General features: G+C 42.4%; 1 protein-coding gene across 1 annotated transcript; it reads left to right on the forward strand.

Annotated features, from left to right (window-relative positions):
- The first annotated feature begins 15,708 nt into the window (after positions 1 to 15,708).
- NUDT15 (nudix hydrolase 15) lies at positions 15,709 to 21,151 on the forward strand. The gene is made up of 3 exons (XM_056109912.1): positions 15,709 to 15,892; positions 19,964 to 20,160; positions 20,810 to 21,151. Exons 1-3 carry the CDS (start codon positions 15,738 to 15,740, stop codon positions 20,944 to 20,946), a joined length of 489 nt encoding a protein of 162 aa, XP_055965887.1. The 5' UTR covers positions 15,709 to 15,737; the 3' UTR covers positions 20,947 to 21,151.
- The last annotated feature ends 1,308 nt before the right edge of the window (positions 21,152 to 22,459 follow it).

Here is a 22,459-nt window from a genome sequence, read left to right on the forward strand (position 1 = left end):
TTCACCCAAGCCGCAGTTCCCTCCTCCGTGAGATGGAGTTCGTGCAGAACGCTTGTTCTGGATTGCATTGTTTCCTTGGGATACCGCGGGAAGAAGTCAAAGGTTTCGCTTTCGAGGAGAAGATGGGCGGCTGCCACTAAATTACCAACCCTGACGGCTTCCCCTGATGTGAAGCCCTTCATCTGCTCGCATAATCCAGGGCCCCGGATTCAATCTCTGCCAATGATGGTCTCCCAAACTCAGGAATCACCCCTGGTGGTGTTCGGGGGACCATACGGGATGGCCTTCTCGTGGAAAAATACAATATTCCAAGTAGGCTTGATTTGTATGTATTTTCCCATAAGGGGAAGACACTGTGGGATGTCAGGGATTACTCGTTCTGAACCCGGGGGTGCTCAGGGTTTACTCCCAGCTTTCCACTCAGGAACCTCTCCAGGCGGTGTTCAGAGGACTACATGGGATGCCGGAAGGGAATGGAAGCAAGATTGGTCACAACCAAGGCACACACCCTACCCACTGTACTGTCAGTCTAGCCCCCCAGGAGTAAAGTGCTTTTTGCATGGAATCCCTTCCCTTCCTAATTCATATGAGGAACTGTATAGACTTGGAATGGTGCTGGCTTCGCCTTAAAGAAGCTGTCAATAAACACATTTAAAATAATGTGAATCAACTTTTTCTCTACCAAAGGAAAGTTAAAATATACAAAATAGAGTTTGGGGCCAGAGCGATAGTACAGCGGGCAGGGCGTTTGCCTTGCGCACAGTCGACCCGGGTTCCATCGCCAGCTTCCCATATGGTCCCCGAACACTGCCAGGAGTGATTTCTGAGTGCAGAGCCAGGAGTAACCCCTGTGCATCACTGGGTGTGACCTAAAAAGCAAAATTAAATAAAATGATTTAAAAAAGAGTTTTCTTCCCTTTGGAATTAACTATTGATGTATATTCATGGTCTTAAATAGAGCTAGAAGTGGCAATAACAGTAGATATCAATTATTGAAAGAATTGTCCAGAAAAAAACTGTCCAGAAAAAGAGGACATATAGAAAAAGGAGAGTTCCATTTCAATGTATAAATCATTTCATTATGGAGGCAGGCAAATTTATAATTTGCACCAAATTGGAACTCCCCAGAAGAGCTGATATTGCCATTGTAATTCAATAATTAAAACTATTTTCAATTTTGTGTCTTTCCTACCGCACCCACCCAATGCCCCCAATAACTTAGAGGTGTCTGGGTGGTTCAGAAAGCTAGTTGACTTGAGACTTGCGGCTTGAAGGGTGTGGCAACTTCTCCATCGGAGAAGCTATTTTGTTATATTCTTTTGACTTGGAGCCAAAATAAAATCTTAAGAATATCCACAGGGAGAATAGTACATGAGGTAAGGTGCCTGCTAACGACTGACCCTGGTTCAAAACTTTAACACAACATATAGTCCCTTGACACCTCTGGAGTGATCCCTGAGCACAGAGCCAGGAGTAACTCTTGAGTACAGCCAGGTGAGGCCCTTAAAAGGAATTCTTTTGTACTGATAGGAACTCCATGCCTCAAAATGGGCACTGGTGGAGGGATGGGTATTTGATCATTATATAATTGAAACCCAAGCACAAAAATTTGTAAGTCTACAACTGTACCTCATGGTGTTCTACTGTCACTGTCAGTGTCCTCCCATTGTTCATCGATTTGCTCGAGCAGGCCCAGTAACGTCTCCATTGGAGATTTTGTTGTTACTGTGTTTGGCATATCAAATACATCACGGGGAGCTTGCCAGGCTCTGCCGTGCGGGCGAGATACTCTCAGTAGCTTGCCAGGCTCTCTGAGAGGGGTGGAGGAATCGAACTCGGGTCAGCCATGTTGGCTGCATGCAAGGCAAACGCCCTACCGCTGTGCTATTTAAATTAAAAAAAATTTTTTTTAATTTTAAAAAAGAAATGATAAAAAAATAAAATAAAAAAGAACTCCATGCCTCTGACTAGAACATACTGGTTTATTGGGTGTTTTGTTTGTTTGTTTTTGTTTTGCTTTTTGGTCACACCCAGCAATGCATAGGGATTACTGTTGGCTCTCAGCACTCAGTAATTACTCCTGGTGGTACTCGGGGGACCATATGGGATGCTGGGAATTGAACCTGGGTTGGCTGCGTACAAGGTTAACGCCCTACCCGCTGTGTTATCTCTCCAGTCCTGGTTAGTGGAGACTGTATAGTGGGGCTCTCTCTAACAATTAATCACTTTTCATTACAATACTGAAAACCATATTCCCAGTGAAGTTTTATGTCATTTTTCCCCCATCTCTAAAAAAATAGCCAACCAAATCATTCCAAATAGCAATCTAAAATAACAGCAACACCGAGAACAGATGACTGGTTAAAGAAACTTTGGTACATTTACACAATGGAGTATTATGTAGCTCTTAGAAAAGATGAATTCATGAAATTTACATTCAAGTGGTACTACATGGAAAGTATCATGTTAAGCGAAATGAGTCAGAAAGAGCGGGATAGACACAGAAAGATTGCATTCATCTGGGGAACATAAAGTAACAAAATGAGAGACTAACACCCAGAAGTGGCCGAGACTAGTACCAGGAATTTTGCTCCATGACTTGGAGACCAGCCACACGTGCTAGGGGAAAAGGGAGCTCAGATAGAGAAGGGAACACCAAATAAAGGGTGTTGGGAGGATCCTTACAGGATGGGAGAAGAATGCTGAAAGTAGACTATAGACCAAACATGATTGCCACTCAATGCCACTCTTGCAAACCACAGAACCCAAAAGGAGAGAGAACAAAAGGGAATGCCCTGCCACAAAGGCAGGGTGGGATGGGGGGGATGGGGGGGGAGGGATGCTGGGACCTGTGGTGGTGGAGGATGGGCGCTGGTGAACAACAGATGAACAACAGTACAGTGCTACACATATATATGAAGGTGAAGGTGAAGGTGAAGGCCCTCCCGTTGATCGTCGATTTGCTCGAGCGGGGGTATATATATCTGTCCCTCTAGGAGAGCCTGGCAAGCTACCGAGGGTATCCCTACCCGTGGCGTATTCGATATGCCAGAATGGGTACTTGATCATTGTATAACTGAAACCCAAGCACAAAAATTTGTAAGTCTTTAACTGTGTTTCACTAGTAAAAAAAAAAAAAAATTAAAAATAAATAAATAAAATAACAGCAACATATAGTAAAAACAGGAATGATGCTATATATTTATACATGTGTGTACATATATATATGGGCTGGAGTGATAGCACAGCGGGTAGGGCGTTTGCCTTGCAAGCGGCCAACCTGGGTTCGATTCCTCCCTCCCTCTCGGAGAGCCCAACAAACTACTGAGAGTATCCCACCCGCACAGCAGAGCCTGGCAAGCTACCCATGGTGTATTTGCTATGCCAGAAACAGTAACAAGTCTCACAATGGAGATGCTACTGGTGCCCGCTTGAACAAATTGATGAACCACAGGACAGTGCTACATATATATATATATATATATATATATATATATATATATATCCCTCTCGGAGAGCCTGGCAAGCTACCAAGAGTATCCCTCCCGCAAGACAGAGCCTGATAAGCTAACCGTGGCATATTCGATATGCCAAAAACAGTAACAATATTGGGCCTCATTCCCCTGACCCTGAAAGAGCCTCCAATACGGCAGCGTTGGGAATGACAAGTAAGGAGAGGATTCTAAAATCTCAGGGCTGGGACGAATGGAGACGATGGAGACATTACTGGCGTGCACTCCAGCAAATCAATGAACAACGGGATGGCATGTGATATATATATATATAGTCAACATAAAGTAGTTTCTGGTGGAGAAGTTTGTCAGTGGAATTTTCCCTATTCTGGATGTGCACTGACTCTATGGCTAGCTCTGCAAAACAAACACTGAAGGTAATTTTATTCTCTTTTTGCAGAAAATGTAAAACTCCTTCTTAGATTTCTTTCATTTGGCAAAATAGGGTTAGTAAGTATATCTCTCATAGATGTAAAGTGGTATATAATACAGACTTTAGAAAATGAGACATCTATATGCGTTGGGGATGGGAGAAAGAACTAACAAAGTTTCTTCTCTAGACGACAAAGAGAATTTAACCCTCCCTCATGAAGAGACCTATCTTCAATGAGAAAAGGTACATTTGTGAGGCCACAGATAGAAAATTGAGAAATATGTTGGTGGCATATTTTTTTACCAAAAAATTGATAATAGAAGATCCCAGAAATTTGGATCTTCTATGAGGGTGAGAAGTCAAAAATATCTTCTGGAAATAAGATAGAAGGTGAGAGAAAGAGAGCTGATGAGACCAAAGAGTGCTTGAAGATATCATCATAGAGCACAGAAAAGCAATCAATCTGAGAAATGAGGCAGAGTTGCTTGGCTATAGAAAATACTTTACCTTTTCTAAATTCATCACAAGTTCAAAATATCTTTTTTGTTCTGTATATAATTTGGTGCAGACTACAGTAATTATAAGGCCTAAAAAGAAATTATCTAAAGTAATTTCAGTTGCTCTACAGTGCTTATGATGAAGCAATACATAGTAAGTTTAATAAAAAGGAGAGTTGTTAGGAAAGCAAACAACATGCAAAAACACCAGCTGTGTGTCTTACTGTTGATATTTGTCATGAAATACCAGCCACAGTATATAAAAGGAAAATTCAAGACTGCATGAAAGCTTGTTACCTATAAGGGGAGAAAGAGATGCATTTTAGAAAATCAGCAAGACAAGCTCTGAGGGTAGAAAGAACTATTACTGCCAAATCATCTCAGAGTGATACTATTCGTATTAGATGAGAAAAAATTAAAGAGAATTCTTTCTTGTTTGGAGTATTTTCAAGGATATTATCCTATATTAAAAACTAGAAACATGTATGACTCGGCAGTTACAAACCACTTCCAGAGCTCAATACAGCACTGATTTGTTTCTCACTCATGTCACATGCAAGGAACTAAAGATTGGCTGCATTTCTATTCCATGTTTCTTCTTATCCTAAGACCCAGGTTAAAGGACAAATAGTCTCACTCTGGACATGACATTCTCATGGTCATAGAAAATGTTAAGTGTGGGGCTGGAGCGATAGCACAGCAGGTAGGGCATTTGCCTTGCACGTGCCCAGCCAGGTTCGATTCCCAGCATCTCATATGGTCCCCTGAGCACCGCCAGAAGTAATTCCTGAGTGCAGAGCAAGGAGTGAACCCTGTGCGTCGCCAGGTGTGACCCAAAAAGAAAAAAAAAAGAAAATGCTAAGTGAAATTATGGCAGTTTTTGTTAAACTGAGAACTCCTCTCTCTCTCTCTCTCTTCCTCTCTCTCTGACTGTTAAATGATACAGCAGGGACTCCTCAAGTGAAATACTGCAAGCCACACATCGGTAGGCATATTCTATAATTTTATAAAAGACAAATTTTTTATTTAAATTTATTTATTTATTTTGAATACCCATCCCTCCACCAGTGACCATTTCCCACCACCGCAGATCCCAGTATCCCTCCCACACCCCACCCCACCCCCAACACACCCTGTCTCTGTGGCAGGGCATTCCCTTTTGTTCTCTCTCTCCTATTGGGTACTGTGGTTTGTATAAGAGTTAAGCCTGGTTTTCAGGGAGAAACGTTGGATAATTTACTTTCCACTGATCATTTTGTACATAGGGAGATGTCGCGCGGATGCATAAGCGGCCGCATGGTTTGGAGGAAAAGTCCTGGTTCCCGCATACTTGAGCTATGCTTGTAGAGGCTCCTGGTCACCAGGGTTCCATCTGGAGGAGGTGGGATGCGGCACCTACCCCATCTGGGACTTCCCAGTGATCTCGGCTCTTTTTGGAACCTGGTGCATTCTCCGGGAGCTGTGGAACCCCCCAGGGGCTTTTCTTCTCTGTGGCTGTGTCATAAAAGACAAATTTTTGAAATAATGATGTATCACTAATTTATTTACTGCACAATTACTATGGTGATAATCGCTGGGAAATTTCAAGAAGGATAGAAAACTAGATTATATCTTTTGGAACTTAGTGGATAACTATCATAGTGTACTGGTATTTTATTCATGGCATTTCATTTGGGTCTTTTTTATTTTTAAATTTAAGTCAATACCCTAACATATTATCACTATGCATCACTATGATGTAATTTAAGAAAAACTGAGGTCAGTCAGGATATCTGATGGACTGTAAAATGGTCACAGATTATTTTCCTTCCAAAATCCATATTTTGCCATGTAACTTAGCACATCATCTTGTCAAGAAGGGGAGTCTGTTTCTCCAGTCCTAAATCTGAGTGCCTCGAAAGGACCTTTTGGTCAATGAGATATTAACAAATAAAATAAAAAAGTGTTTTCTCACTAGGCTTGTCCTTTTGCTACTCTTGAGTTATGTTACCATGAGATTAATTTCAGGTTACTTTTCTGAATGAGAGCAATGTGAATTACCCATATTGTTCCCACCAAACAGCCAGCAACCTCCAGACACAAGTGAGTGATGCCAGGTAAGATCAAGTGACCAAAGCACCACTGGACAACCAATACATGGGAGAGACCCACAGAGGCAAGCTGAGTCTAAGAATCATACGTGTCCTTTTGTGTCTTGACTTCCAAGATGACCAGGAAAAAAAAAAACAAAAGAACAATGGGAGAGCTAAAAAGGGCCCTTACCACATGCAGTCAATTCACTGCACCATCATCTGTGCCAGGTGTGTTTGCCCAAGGACAAAGCTATTAAAAAAGTGTGTCATTCAGCCATGAGAGCTATTTATAAATCAAGGGTCTTTGATATTTATGGGCTTCCAAAGCTGTATGTAAATTACACTACTCAGAGAATTATGCCCTCAACAGCAAGGTAGTAAAAATCATTCTCATGAAGCCCACAAAGACCAAAGTAGTAGACTGGAATGTCTGGAATCAGATAGAATGTTTAATGAATTCTGCACAGACCCATATCCCAACCACAACCAGTGACAGATTTGCACACATACAAAAAAAATTAGACTTTTTACAGGGAGAAAAGGGGAAAGAAGGGAGAAAAATTAATTTGCACATCTAACTGCATTATGAGTTAAATTTGAGACTGTTTCTATACATCCTAGACTGGACTACATAAAACCACAAGGTGGGTTCTTGAGTTACATTCAGTTTCAAACTCAAACACAGGGACCAGCTGGAAAGAAAGAAGAAACCAAGACTATGTGAATTCAAAGCAGAGGTTTTGGTGTGGAGGAAGGCCAGAGCTCATCCAATGGGCACAGACTTCCCAGGGCAGGAGGGGAAAAAAGGAATCCAGCTACAGTACACACTCACTCCTAAATCAACCCCCAAGAGAGGGGAGTTAGGGATGAAGGAAAAGGCAATCAGATATTGTTAACTTAAAAGTTTCATTACATCTTGCAATCTGACTCTAAAGGGTAAATTTTCTTTTGAACTTTTAGAAAAAATAAGTGAGGGTCTGAATCATAACTGGTTGCTAGGATTTTTCTAGCTTTAGTGTAAATTGTGAAGCAATTTCAGATAACCTTCTACTAAAAAGTTGATAGCAACTGTACAGTTAAAAGAAGGTGTGGGCCATAAGTTTTAACGCTAATAAGGATATACTGGAGCTGGACAAAATAACCAGTTTGGGAGGAAGTCCAGCACCCTCCAGTCTGAGCGTACAATATTTCTATGGATGGGAAAAAAGAGAATTGTGTTCTCCTGCTGAAGCCCTGGAATTGGGCTAGGGAGGGATCCTCTGGGTGGGTGCCACTCCTTTATCCAGGAATCTGGATAAACAAGCAAGTAGGTTTGGCAATAAGGAACACTGTCTGTTTCTAATGTTACAGTAGCAACTGGTCCAACTTGTCAGGCAAGTCTGGAATCCTGCAGAAGGGGATTTTGATATGTGGATCCTCTAATTACAGTAAGCAACATCTAAGTGGGTTGAGTTATTCTTCTCTTGCATTATAAAAATCAGTTTGGACAAGATCTGAGTGTTAAAAGTAGGTAAAGTATATTCTTGATAACCTTTCAGTATCGATAATGCAAACTACAATGCCCAAAAGGAGAAAGAGAGAGAGAGAGAGAGAGAGAGAGAGAGAGAGAGAGAGAGAGAGAGAGAAGTGCCTGCCATAGAGGCAGGCAGGGGGTTGGGGATGGGGGGATGGGAGGGAACCTGGGGACACTGGTGTTGGGAAATGTACACTGCTGGAGGGATGGGTGTTAGAATATTGGATGACTAAAATCCAGTCATGAATACCTTTGTAAGGGTCTTTCTCACAGGGATTCAATAAAAAAGTAGCAATGTAGCACTGTCTTCCCGTTGTTCATCGATTTGCTCCAGCGGGCACCAGTAACGTCTCACAACAAATTGTGAGACTTGTTACTGTTTTTGGCATATTGAATACATCACGGGTAGCTTGCCAGGCTTTGCTGTGCTGGTGAGATACTCTCGGTAGCTTGCCGAGGTCTCCTAGAGGGGCAGAGGAATCAAACTCAGATCGGCCACATGGAAGGCAAATGCTATCGCTCCAGCCCAATAAAAAAGTAAAATAAATCAATTTAAAAATAAAACAAAATATCAGCTTGGTACTGTTTTTCTCTTGTATTACATGTGAATCATGCCACCTTGAAGATTTGGGGAAATGCAAGTTTTCTAGTTTCCTGAGTTCACTGGAACTCTTCTGGTATGCCTCTAGTAAGGAGAGAAGCTCTCCCACCAGGAGGCATGCAGCAGACACTAACCTGCGCCCTGGGTCCTCAGAGGTCTGTGAGAGGAAAGCCAGGCACAGAGAAGCCGACTTTACAGATGTTTTCCAGTCAGCTGTGTATGACACCAGCTCACTGTCAATCCAGCCTCCTGCTGAGATTCTGTGAGAAGCCCAGTAGTTGCAAAGACCAGAGCCAACATGCACAGGAATTAAAAAAAAAATTAAAATCTTACAAGGGCTGAAGAGAGAGAACAGAGAATCAGGTGCTTGTCTTTCATGGAGCTGGCCTGGGCTGGTCCCCAGCACCGCATAAGGAGCCCTTACATGTATACCAGCAATTGTGTGTCCCCAAAACAAAAAACAAAAACAAGTCTTACATGCTTAAATCTGCCTTTCATCACACTAGGAATGATTTCTCTCTCAGAGATAACAGTCCCCAGAATTCAACAATATGCATTTTTGTTATTCAGTCTGAATGTTTGAAATTGTCATATCCCTGTCAAAGATACATGTATTGTTATTTTAATGACTGTTGTAAGATAAACTTGTTGGAGTAACCCCATCTGCTTTATAAGCATAGAAGTTGGAACCCTAGGATGGAGTGGGGAAACAGCTGATCAGAACTCTGTGTTGGCTTCTGCTTCTAGATAAACCTTAGCTTAAACTTTGAAAGATAACATTTATTTTCTTTCTTTACCCTAGGCAGAAGTCATAGTTTAGTTAACAGATCAGAGACTTCTCGTGGGCCTTAGTGATACACTGGGCTGATCTCATTTCCACTCATTTATTCAAAGTAAGGCCAGGTCCACAAGAGTTCTTTCAAACACATTTGAGACCGGACTATAATGTATAACCAGGTTTTATTGACAGCTTCAGTATAGTGAACTAGAGCTACAAAGCAATGAAGGAGCTCTTTAAATTAATGTGACTCTTCCTTTTCAAACCACGGACCCTTTTTGCACCCCAGCCATCTCTTGTTCCCGGGTAATCCACTATCCTTAACAGACTATCTGTGACTCTGAGAATCTTTCTCCAGATCACACAGCTCAAGCAGTACAGGTCCCCTAAGACCCAGTCAGAGAAGGAAGTTGGTTCTCCTCCACCTCCAGCCTACTAACTGATAGAAAGGAAAGATCACGATCTACAGACATTACTCCACCCACAAGGAGGCAATTTTTGACATTGTTAAGTAAAGCAACTGAACTCTACTTGGTTTGAACTTCTCTTTTCACTTCTGAAATGTATCTTGACTTTTCCTTCCTGCAAGTCCACATTGCATTTTTCCTCATGACTTTTTATAATCAAATTTATTTGGGTTGTCAACCTTCTTATACCCTCAGCCCCAGAAAAATCTAACCTGTATACTGAGTCTAGTTTTATGTATGCCAGAAGGTCAGATAAATAAAAGATACAGCAAGTAACTGTGTTCTGTTTTGTTTGGATTTTGGGGCCACACACACCCAGAGAACCGACTGGCCACTCCCAGTTCAGGGCTCAGGAGTCATTCCTACCAGTCCTGGAGGGAATGTATGGTGGTGGGACTGGGGAAACAAGCTGAAACCTCCAGCAGGCAAAGCATGTGCTCAGCCTGGTGGGCTCTCTCCAGCCCAACGGGTAGCTTTGCTTGCTTGCTTGCTTCCTTCTTTCCTTCCTTCCTTCCTTCCTTCCTTCCTTCCTTCCTTCCTTCCTTCCTTCTTTCTTCCTTTCCTCTCTTTCTCACACCCAGATATGTTCAGGGTTATTCCTGGCCTTGCACTCAGGAATCATTTCTGATGGTGATCAAGGGACCATATAGGGTGCTGGGGATCAAACCTGGGTCAGCTGTGTGCAAGGCAAGCACTTTACCCATTGTACTATTTCTCCTGCCCAGCATGAATAAATTTTATTTTTTTCATTTTTTAAATTTTTTTTAATTGAATCACAGTGAGACACATAGTTACAAAGTTGTTCATGATTGGGTCACAGTCAGTCATATATATGTGTGCATATATACATATGTATATATATATGATGTTCCACACCTCTCCCTTCACCAGTGTACATTTTTTGCCACTAATGTATGTCCCCAGTTTCCCTCCCTCACTCCACCTCAATACAGATACTGAAAGTTTATCATATATATCCCATTACCTACTTTAACACTCAGTTCTTGTCCGGAGTGATCATTTCTAGCTATTATTATCATATTGTTCTATTCTCTATCTTAACTGCCCTTTGCCTCCCAACATACTTGTGGCAAGTTTCCAACCACTGACCAGTCCAACATGGATGAATTTTAATTCTACTGTGCTACGTGAAATAAAGCAGATGGGGCAGGGAGAGGGAGGTGTCGAGCAAAGAGATAGTACAATGGATTAAACGCTTGTCTTGCACACAGCTGACTCATATTTGACCCTGGGCACCCTTTATGGTTCCTGGAAGCCTGCCAGAAGTGATCCTTGAGCACAGAGCCAAGAGAAAGTCCTATTCACAGCTGTGGCCCCCCAAAACATAAATAAATACAAATAAAATAAAATGTATTCAATGCTACTGACTATAAAAGTAGTGTTACTTTATATTTCTGAATAATTTTCCATTATGTGAATGTACTACAAGTTGTTTGTCCATTCACCAACTAAAGAACATTTGACTTGTTTCCAATTTTGTTTGTTGTAAGTTCTTAGGTGCCAAAGAGGGGGAGCATTCTGAACTGAACACAGACCTCAAATATACCCAAGTCACAGCTTGCATGCTCTATTTAGCTTGTTATGATTGTGACTAAATCCACTATAGCATTTTATTATTCTAGTATTTTTCTTTTCCATATAATTTTTGGAATCAACCTATCTAGTTTCTACTGACAGAAAAAAAATAACTTCGTAGTCTGGTTGTATTTCACTGAATTTATAGAAACGAAGTTGAACAGAATTAGCTAGCATATGAACAACATGGAATGCTCTAATCCATTATATTAGATTTTGCCAAAATATTTTACTTAAATATTTAAATTGATTTACATATTCACTTACTTAAATCTTTTATTTTATTTTATTTTTGAAACAAATAGATTTTATTCGGAGGATTTTTGGAGAGGGAGAGAAAGGATAAGCAGATAAGCGGGGGAATGGAGAGTAAGAGAGAGAGAGTAACGCGTGCTTCTCCGAGGGTGGAGAGAGCCCCTACACACATCCTAGCATTAGACACGCAAACATGAAAGTACACATCTCAAGAGGGGAGATGCGGGCGACACATGTGCTGGGGCACCACAAGTGCTCAGCCACGTGGACGTAAGCAGACATGGGCTCAGGCAGCATATGCGCGCCCTTCCTTTGTTCCAGGTCTGGAGCTGCTTCATGCTGACAATGGGGCGCTGGCCCTGCCTACACAAGGGGTGAAATCTCATGCTACTTCATCTTTTTAGTGGCCCTCAGCAATGAATTGCTTGGGTTCCTGAAGTTATCTCCACAGCAGATTTTTCTAAAGATTATCTCCTTCCTCGTGGACTTCTTCACTGCCTGTCCCTTCGTGGTCGCCATCTGATGTCGGTGGGCCTCACGGGTGACTTATGTAAAGCAGGGAGGAGAAAGACGGTTACTTTCTCCCCACCCGCCTCTGCCACCCAGGACCCAGGGTTACTGCGTTCTTGTCTCGCCTCGCAGAAAGGAATTTCAGGAGTAGACAAGCAGTGAAACAAATAGATTTTATTTGGAGGATTTTTAGGCGCGGAGGGAGAGAGAGAGAGAGAGAGAGAGAGAGAGAGAGAGAGAGAGAGAGAGAGAGAGAGAGTGTGTGTGTGTGTGAGAGAGAGAGAGAGAGAGAGAGAGAGAGAAAGAGGCAAAAGCATGAAAGTACACATCTCAAGAGGGGAGATGCGGGCACCACATGTGCTCAGCCACATGGGCATAAGCACACATGGGCTCGGGCAGCATCTGCGCCTAAATCTTTTATTTTAAATATAAAATTTATTTTTATTTAAAATTCCACTTAAAAAACTTTAATTTCCCTTAATTGTTTTCAGTGTACAAATTTTGCATTTTTTTTTTCTTTCTGGGTCACACCTGGTGATGCTCAGGGGTTACTCCTGGCTCTGCACTCAGGAATTACTCCTGACAGAGTCAGGAATTACTCAGGTATGACTCCTGACGGTGCTTGGGGAACCATATAGGATGCTGGGAATTGAACCTGGGTTTGTTGCATGCAAGGCAAACGCCTTACCCACTGTGCTATTGCTCCAGCCCCAAATTTTGCATATCTTTAGCTACTGCATTATCTGTTTATCCACTTCAGCTCAGTGTCCAGGGTATATATTTACCCCCAAATATTTTGTTTTCACCTTTTAAAAAGTCAACTGTCTATTCATTACTAATATAAAGAAATATAATTGGTTTATATTTTATTTAATTATGGAGTGACAGCACAGCAGTAGGGCATTTGCCTTGTGCTCAGCCAGCCAGCCTGGCCAAGCCGGGTTTGATTCTTCCGCCCCTCTCGGGGAGCCCAACAAGCTACAGAGAGTATCTCGCCCCCACGGCAAAGCCTGGATTCAATATGCCAAACACAGTAACAACAAGTCTCAAAATGGAGATGTTACTGGGCCCACTCAAACAAATTGATGAACATCTGGAGGACAGTGACAATATCAATTATATTTAATATAATTGATTTCCATTCTGAAGAATTTGAGAACAGATAGAGAGTCCCATGATAGAGCTATGTTAGAGTCTTCTGATAGAATAGATAGTCCTATGATAGAGAACAGATAGAACTTATTATTTCTACTTATCCTTCTAGCAGGTTTTTTTTCTTCATAGACTTTTTAGGATGGTGTGTGAATAAAAAACTACTTCCAATTTAACTTTTTGTTAATTTTCTTAATTTCATTGGTTACAATAACTAGACCTGAGGGTAGATATACGTGTTTGTTTGTATTAAAAGGAACAAAACAACGGATCTCAAATGGAGCAGTTTATCTAAGACCTCCTAAGATTTAATACCTAATCTACTATTTCAGCCTCTCCCCAAAGTGGAATTTCAAACCATTCTGTCTGGAATTTCCAAGTTCATACAAGTGAGATTATATACATGATAATAATCCTCTTGCTATATCACCCACCTCTATATCACCCACATCAGTGATATAGAATAAGGGGTAAAATGCTTGCCTTGCATTGCCGACCCATGGTTCAGTCCCTGGTACCATCAGAGCTCACTCCAGAGCACTGAGCCAGGAATAGTCTCCAAGCACTACACAGTAAAGCCCAAGCTTGCACACAAACCCCCTTCACTCACTAAAAATCTCCTTCTCCAACTGCCTTCCCTAAGGAAGGTGGCTTTTCCAAAAATAATACTCTCTTCTTTACTGTAACTTTGGTTAATTTTCTGATAATAAAAAATGTTTCAATTTTCTTGAAGCACCTCTTGACTTACAAGATGGAATGCTTCCTGATTTATAGGTGGTTGAATCAAGTCAATTAGATTTTTAGATGAATTTTATAATATCTCAAACATAGTATTTCACCACTGAAAGTAGTTTGAGCTGTCATACCATTTTATCATAGACTAGGTGACTTAGACAACACAAATTCATTTTTTCATGGCCTAGAAGGTAGAAATCTAAGCCCGAGGTGTCAGTGGGGATTCTGTTTTCCCTAGGCCCTCTTTCCCCAAGTTGTAGCTAGCAGTCTTCTCCCTGTATGTTCACTTAGACTTCTCTGTCTGTCTCTTTTTATGAAGTACATCAGTGATCAATATCACAGATTATGCCCTCCCTCATTTTATTCAGTTACATCTTGATATACCCAGTCTTTATACACAGTCACATTCTGACGTTCTGGCAGTTAGGGCTTCAACATATGAATCTGAAGAGGACATGATTCAGCACCCCCCAAATAATTAAAATGTTAGCTGGAAGTTTTGGTAGGTTATTAAACAACTTATTTCTAGTTTCCTAAAACTTTAAAAAATCATGAACAAGTACTGAATTTTGTCCATTTCCGTCTACATCTGTTGAAATGATTACGTATATCCTTTCCCTTCTACTCACATGATGAATTACACCGATGTCTCAAATACTAAGCCAACAGTGCATAGCTACGATTAAACAGATTCAGACACTATATGTCATGGTATTTTGCCAACTTTTATTTGGAGAGATATTATAGAATACTTACATAGGGTGGAGAACACAGAGAATGTTTGTGAATGGAGGGGGCAAAGCTGTAAAAAAGCTTTATTTTTTAGAGATTGGGTAGGGCACTTACCTTGCATGTGACCGACCAGGGTTTAGTCTCCAGAACTACACAATAATGTTCCCAGAGTCCCATCTGGAGTGATCCACAGAATAGGCAGATTATTTCAAGATATGTAGCCAAACTTTAGAAATATTTCGAAGGGTATAACATGAAGCAAGGTTCTTGGCAGTTTTTGTATCATTTGACTTCTTCAATTTGCATCATTTTAGTGTAAATCAAAATTTACAATAGTAAAAGAAATCTTCACCTAGAAACTAGTGACTTCTTGTTTTTTGTGTGTTAGGTTCCCTATTCTGCTGGGATTTTGTTTTTGTTGGCACATGGTGTACAAACAACGAACAAGAGCATCTGTTTTCCTTCTCAAATAGTTAAGTAACAGACTTTCTGGTTAGTCCTTAATATTTTCCCATGACTTGTAAATAAGGTGATTTATACAAGAATGTGACTACAAATATCTGCTCCTGCACACTAATCTGAGCTACAGTGAGAAGTGGAGAGGCTCTAAGACACCAGCGGTGCAAGGGCACGAGTCTGATTTCTGAAAGCAGGTGGCGGCTGGAAATGGGACGCTTCGGGAAATCTGAGAGGGTCTAAGTAATGAATGAAAGCGCAAGCACGGGCGGCCAGATCCAAACACTCAAGCCCTGACACCTGGTCACGCTTCCACCAGGTGAAACCCGGCGGAAGGTAACTGCAGCGTGCCGAGGGCTGCGGCGCAGGCAAAGGCCCGCGGGTAGCGGTGCGAAAGCTCCCGGCCGTCCCAGCGCAGCGATTGGTTGGCGGCCCAGCGCGGGGCGAGCGTCACTTCCTGGCGCGGTCCTAGAGCCCGCCGCGTTAGGATGGCCGGCGCGGGGCCGCAGCGGCCGCGTCCGGGAGTCGGAATCGGAGTGGTGGTGACCAGCAGCCGGCACCCTCGGTGCGTGCTCCTCGGCAAGCGGAAAGGATCATTCGGCGCTGGCATGTTCCAGCTTCCCGGCGGTCATTTGGAGTTCGGGTGAGCCACGGTAGGGTGAGCCCCTAGGACGCTGACCGTGCACGCGAGTGACCTGTCCACACGTGCGTGCGCACGCGCCGCTCCCCGGCTCCCCGCGGACCTGCGGGCCGGCTGCGGAGCATCTCGGAACTTCCCTGGGCTGGGCGGTGGGGCAGCCCGGTCACTGCCTCGCCTACTGGGACTTGGTCTGTGGGAGGTTTGGAAAAACTTAGAGGCACCGTAAAAAACGGAAATTGACTCTCAGCATCCAGACGTCCTTCTGTGTACGTGAACGAACTGCCTGTGATTTACACGTACACAACTGATAAATAACTGTGCGTACCATTACTGTCGGAGCAGATGGGCACGGAAAACTCTCGCCGCCTCCCTTATGCTTTTTATTTTATTTTGTTGTTTTCTGGCGGTGGTGGGCTCACCCCGCAGCATCACCCAGGCGAGACAAAGGCCTGCTGCGCACTGAAAATCCTTCCTAGGTCTTTTCATCTTTAAAATGGGGGGTCGGGCGAAGTACTCTTTTAAACATACTTTTCTCTATTTTGGCGTTCTGGGATTTGATGTGTAAGATGGGCAAACCTGGACAGCTAAGAGGTCTACACAAAGTTGACGAAAATCTAGAGTTGTGCTAAATTGTGGATAGTGAGCTGAAGTCAGCAGTAGATACTCTTTTTTCCTTTTTTTTTTTTTTGCTATTTGGGTTACATCTGGTGATGCTCAGGGGTTACTCCTGTCTCTGCACTCAGGAATCACTCCTGGTGGTGCTCAGGGTACCATGCTGTGCTTTTGTAACATGACTCTCAGTGATATTTTCCTCCTGGGCATCTGTTCTCTGGACTTAAGCCTCAGCTGTCCTTACTTCCTAGTGCCCCTAAAAGCAGGGTCCCGACAAGGGACTGGATGGAACAAGGGCAAGTGGTAAGCTATGTGCCACCCTGGATTGAGATGGGCCTTGCCAAAGTGCCATGATGCTTAATTTTAATTTAATGTTAAGACCTTGGTCATGGACAAAGCTGTCATGATCCAAAAAGTAATAACTAGATTCGGACCCTGCTAGGGTTAGGAATGATTAATCTGGCCTGAACTCTGTAGTCTGAGTCTGTGGCAAGATGTTCCCAGGTGAGCTGCTCTACAAGCCTCAATGTATCTCTTACTGTGTCCATACAAAAATAACTAGTATTAAGATGTTGATAGTTATTGGACTGAGGAAAGGAGAAAAACACCTAAAGAGGTATTTTGCCCTTGGGCAGTCAGGAAGGGCTTTGGAATGTTTCCTAGGTGATGTTTCCTCCCTTGAGCCTGGCAGTCTGGAAGGTCTTTCTTATGTTGATTTTGCTAAGGGACTTGGTGCTTTGTCAGCTCAGAGTGCTGGGGAGTTGGAGTGACAAGAGAGCTGGAGAGAGGAAGAGAGTGAGAGAGATGAGAGAAAGAGCATGGCAGCAAGATGGAGTGTGGAGAGACTAGAAGAGGGACAGAGAGAGGAGGATGGAGAAGAAGAATACAGGAGCAGGTGCATGGAGAGAGAGCCCAGGCTGCGAGATGGAGCACGGAGAGATGAGTGGGGAGAGACCGGAGGAGATGGGAATGAGGGGCAGTGTGAGACTAGAATGGGGGGCTCAGAGAGACTGGGGCAGGCGCGTGGGAAGAATGGAATAAATGGCATCTGATCAACTTGCTTGGCCCTCGTTTCGTCCACCGTCTGCCCCATGACCTGGGCCACCCCGTGATCGGGGTGAGCAGCCCGGGGATCCCCCAGAACCCTGGAAGGCTAGGGGAAGAGCATCAGGGCCTCCCCGTGGCCGCCCCCTGAGATATTATACAATCACCCAATTGCCCAGTCCTCTTACCACTGCCCACAGAAATCTTGCAGCCTACTTCCACACCCTTAGATAACCTCACTTTTGTTGCCAGAGAGTTTGTCTTGATTGGACTTCCTGTCTTCCTTTGCTTTGTTTCTTTACATTGATGAGGAAAATAAAACCCTTGTACACATTTCAAAGTGGTTAACAGCAAAGAGTTGCTGCCCAGAGGCTGCCGAATGTGGGTGACATGATGTAGCCATGGAATGTGTTCGGGACGTCCTGGAGAGGGTCATAGTCTTGCATTGTAAGGGGGAAATGGACTCTCAGTGTCCCCATGCCCTCGAGATGGTCTTGCCTTGGTTTTGCAGATAGCATGCTTAGGAATTTCTTCTATACTTTCCCAGCAGCTGCCTGCAAATGCCGTATCCCGGGTCAGATATTCTATAGTTGGATACTCTCACCTTTGTTCGAGCCAAGTCTTTCAGTCAAGCTCTGCTGGGTCCCTGGCGTAAAATTCCTGAGTTCTGTCAACTCTCAGAGCCTGAGGCTCAAGGTGAGAATTTCTACAGTAGGAGTGAGATCATAGAGTATTTTTCTTCTGACTTATTCCACTCATCTGTCCAGTTTCATCTGTGTTGTAGCAAAAGGCAGTATTTCCTCATTTCTTATAGGTGTGAGTACTCTTTCATTATGTACATATACACTCTTCTGTTCTTGGGTACATAGGTGGTTTCTTTCTATACCTTCGCTGTTTTAAAAATAGCATTACATCTCCTGCCCTCCACCCCCGATGAGATTCTGAGATGACGCCACATCTGCCCACTGTCTACTTAAGATCCCGCACAGCACGATTCAGAGACACACAAAGGAATCTTGGACCTGAGCAACTTGTGGCAGGCATTTCTTCAGATCTAATTATTAAAATCTTAGAATTTCTAGAGCGCACGGCTGCTATTATTATATCCATAACAATCAATACAAAACACACTGTTTAGCATTGCATTTTCGGCAGGTATCTCACCCGCATGGCAAAGCCTGGCAAGCTCCCCGTGACGTATTTGATATGCCAAACACAGTATCAAGTCTCACAATGTTACTGGGCCCGCTCGAGCAAATCGATGAACAACGGGAGGACAGTGACAATGACAGTGATGAGGGGTGGTAGGACTGGTCTCGAAATATCGAAGGTAACTAAAGTAGAGAAAGAGTATTTTGCAAATTCTCTGCCACGCAGGCAGGGGGAAGTGTGGAATGGGGTGTGTGGGGAGGGGATACTGGGGATTCTGGTGGTGAAAAACATGCACTGGGAAGGGATGGGTGTTTGATGACTGTGATCGAAGTTCAAACATGAAATTTTTGTTACTTTACCTCACACTGAATTAATTAAAAAAATAAATTAAAAAAAAGCATACAATGAATATTGGTACACATATATATCTCTTTGAATGTTCTGTGTTCTTTGGCTAGATACCTAGGAATGGAATTGATGGATCATATGGTAGATCGGTTTTTAATATTATCTTCATGCTTTTTCTTATGAGACTGGGCCAACTTCTAGTTCTTGGGCACTTGGGTTGTTTCCAGATCTTAGTTGCAAATGATGCTGCAGTGAACATAGGAGAACAAATGTCTTTTCTTTTTCTTTCTTTTTTTCAGTTTTTGGTTCACACCTGGTGGTGCTCAGGGCTTAGTCTGTGTTTAGGGATCACTCCTGGTATGCTTGGGGGAACACATGGGATGCCGGTGATTGAATCTGGGTGCGCCACGTTCATGGCAAACGCCTTACCTACACTGCACTATTTTCTTGAGAAAATGGTTAGCTTGCATACCACATCCAGACTTGTGAAGTCCTGCTAAGATTAGCTAAATGTTCATCATTTGTCCAATAAGAAGTTCTTTTGGTCTTCAGATATGTAGGTATAAATGTACAATATGTCAAAAGCACAATTTATTTGCTTTAAATTTAAAATTGGTTTGTTGTTCTAAAGCATGAACCAAATATATGTTAGATTTTTCTAGCCAAGAATTTTTTTTTTTTTGCTTTTTGGGTCACACCCGGCGATGCACAGGGGTTCCTCCTGGCTCTGCACTCAGGAGTTACTCCTGGCGGTGCTCGGGACCATATGGGATGCTGGGAATCGAACCCGGGTTGGCTGCGTTCAAGGCAAACGCCCTACCCGCTGTGCTATCTCTCCAGCCCCACTAGCCAAGAATTAACGGGAAAAAAAAGTTACCTAAAAAGAATTGAATCCAATGGTGTGTTTCTGTTTTTCAGAGAAAGCTGGGAAGAATGTGCTCAAAGGGAAACCTGGGAAGAAGCAGCTCTTCACCTGAAAAATGTTCGCTTTGCTTCTGTTGTGAATTCTTTTGCTGAGAAAGAGAATTACCATTATGTTACCATATTAATGAAAGGAGAAGTAGACATGGTTCATGATTCAGAACCAAAGAATGTGGAACCTGAAAAAAATGAAAGTAAGGGAATTATTTATAATAATGCTATTTTCCTTGAGGAGAAACTACCGGTTCAGGTTTTTTTTTTTTTCTCTCTTGGGGTCTCCAAGTGGTGCTCCAAGTGGTGCTCCAGGGACCACTTGACTGACCTGGCTCCCAGCTGGTGGGGGGAGGGGGGGCAGAGCCTGGGGATGCAGTGCTGCTTGGGCCACCAGGACTATATCCAGTAGTGCTTGGGAAGCCATTGATGCCGGGGATCGAACTCCGGCCAGGCATCCTTTATACTATCTTATTTTTTTGCTGGGCCTCACCAGGCTATGCTCAAGACTTACTTCTGGCTCTGCACACAGGGATCTCTCTTGGCAGTGCTTTGGGGATCATATGTGGTGCCGGGGAACAAACCTGGGTTGGCAGTTTTCAAGGCAAGCATTCTGCCCGCTGTTTTATCTCTCTGGCCCCTGGATTTTAGTTTTGAAATGTAGTTTATTCATATGAGCATAGATTAATATTATTTTTAACTGGATTCTAAATTTTAATATTTTTGCATTGTTAGGGATAGTACTTAGAATCTTATAGACACAAAGCATGAAATACTGAGCCACATTCTAGCCCCATTTCCTTATTTTTATCAATAAACTGTCAAACTGAAATTGATGTCTTTCTATTTTAGGCTGGGAATGGGTTCCATGGGAAGAATTTCCTCCATTGGACCAGCTTTTCTGGGCACTCCGTTGTTTAAAGGAACAAGGCTATGATCCATTTAAAGAAGATATGGATCACCTGAAAGGATACAAGGGCAATCACTGATAAGTGAACAAGAAAAAACATCCCTGAATTCTTTTTTTTAAAAGAAGATCTTAGAGAAAGGAAAAATACTTACGTTTCAGAAGTCTATTTATCCTAAGAAGTTTCAGATGATTAACAGTTTATTTGCAGTTTTCCTAATATAACCATCATTCTTTCTGTGAATATTTATGGAAACTTTCTGGGATTCTCTAAGAATCTGCATTTCAGACACAGCATGATCAACAATGATCACATCTTGGTTAACTGTTCGGTGTTTCTCGGTGATATTTACTGTGTTGCACTGATACCAGCTAGCATAAGGAAAGGTGCAGTGAGATTTGCTATAGTGTTTCAGTTCAAACGGACAACCTAATCCAACTGTGAATACAATGTGCTTGTTGTAGAGTTAATGGTGTATGTTGATTTTTCCCCTTGTTTTATTTAAAACAAATTTTGTTTTGGTAAGTGCTATAAAAGTACTGTGATTGGAGCAAATAGGAGTGACCCATAAGCATATTTTCCAGGTTTCTGATGGAGAACCAAGACTAGGATCTATTTCTTATCAGTGATCTTGGACTTCTCAATCTCTGTGAGATCGAACATCCTTATATATGAAATGAGATCAAACTGGGGCCTTGGTTCTCAAACCCCTGGGGAGGTCCTTGGGACCCCCTTAAGAGTTTGTAAGGTCAAAGCTGTGTCTGGTCGTACCATGACATTATTTGCCTTTTTCACTCTTGTTGAGTGTAGAGAGGAGCTTTCCAGAGGCTACAAGATGATACTCTTTAACAGCCTGCTGACAAAATATAAAAGTAGACTTGTGAATCCAGCTCTCTTTGTTAAGCTAAAGAAATTCACATAAATTGCAATCACTAGTCCTCTTCATCCTCCTTTCCTTTTTTAGAAAAGTTACTTTTTCATCAAAGTTATTTATATTAACATGTAATTTTTTTCAAGTTGGAGATAGTACAGCCAGCAAGGTCTGTACCTTGTACAAAGCAAACCCAGTTTCGATTTCCAGCATTCCTTATCCCCAGCACCAGCACAAATAATTCCTGAGTGCTGAGCCAGGAGTAACCCCTGAGCATCACTGGGTGTGACCTCCATACAAAAAAACAAAACAACAAAAAAAAACATAAAACACTTCAAATAAATTAATAAAAATATTAAAATTTCTCTTTTAAAATTCCTATTACATGAGTAGATAAAACTCTACAAAAGTAAAAACTCCTTGAGGCCCTTTAACTTCGGAACAAAAAGGGCTGTAAAACCAAAATGTTAAAAAAAAAAAAAAAAAAAACCTGCTGATTTAGACCCTTAATTCAAATCTGTGAAATCCTGTGCTTCTAGAGCTAGCTGAACTGGGGCATTTTTCTTCCAAAAGACTGGAGTATTTTAAAACTTATTTTTTTTATTGAATCACCATGATTGAGCACCAGACCCTTCACCAGAGTCCCCTTCTTTCCACCAACGTCCCCCATTTCCCTCCTACCCCGCAGCCTGCCTCTGTGGCAACCACATTTCCTTTTCCTTC

The sequence above is a fragment of the Sorex fumeus genome, unplaced genomic scaffold (assembly GCF_029834395.1).
Source record: "Sorex fumeus unplaced genomic scaffold, SorFum_2.1 ptg000008l, whole genome shotgun sequence".
Taxonomy (NCBI): Eukaryota; Metazoa; Chordata; class Mammalia; order Eulipotyphla; family Soricidae; genus Sorex; species Sorex fumeus.

Excerpts from the sequence above, each read along its gene's own strand:
- NUDT15 (XM_056109912.1), top strand. The coding sequence starts at position 15,738 with ATGGCCGGCGCGGGGCCGCAGCGGCCGCGTCCGGGAGTCGGAATCGGA. Across the intron at positions 15,893-19,963 it reads GGCGGTCATTTGGAGTTCGG|AGAAAGCTGGGAAGAATGTG; the intron begins GTGAGCCACGGT and ends TCTGTTTTTCAG. Across the intron at positions 20,161-20,809 it reads GGAACCTGAAAAAAATGAAA|GCTGGGAATGGGTTCCATGG; the intron begins GTAAGGGAATTA and ends TTTCTATTTTAG.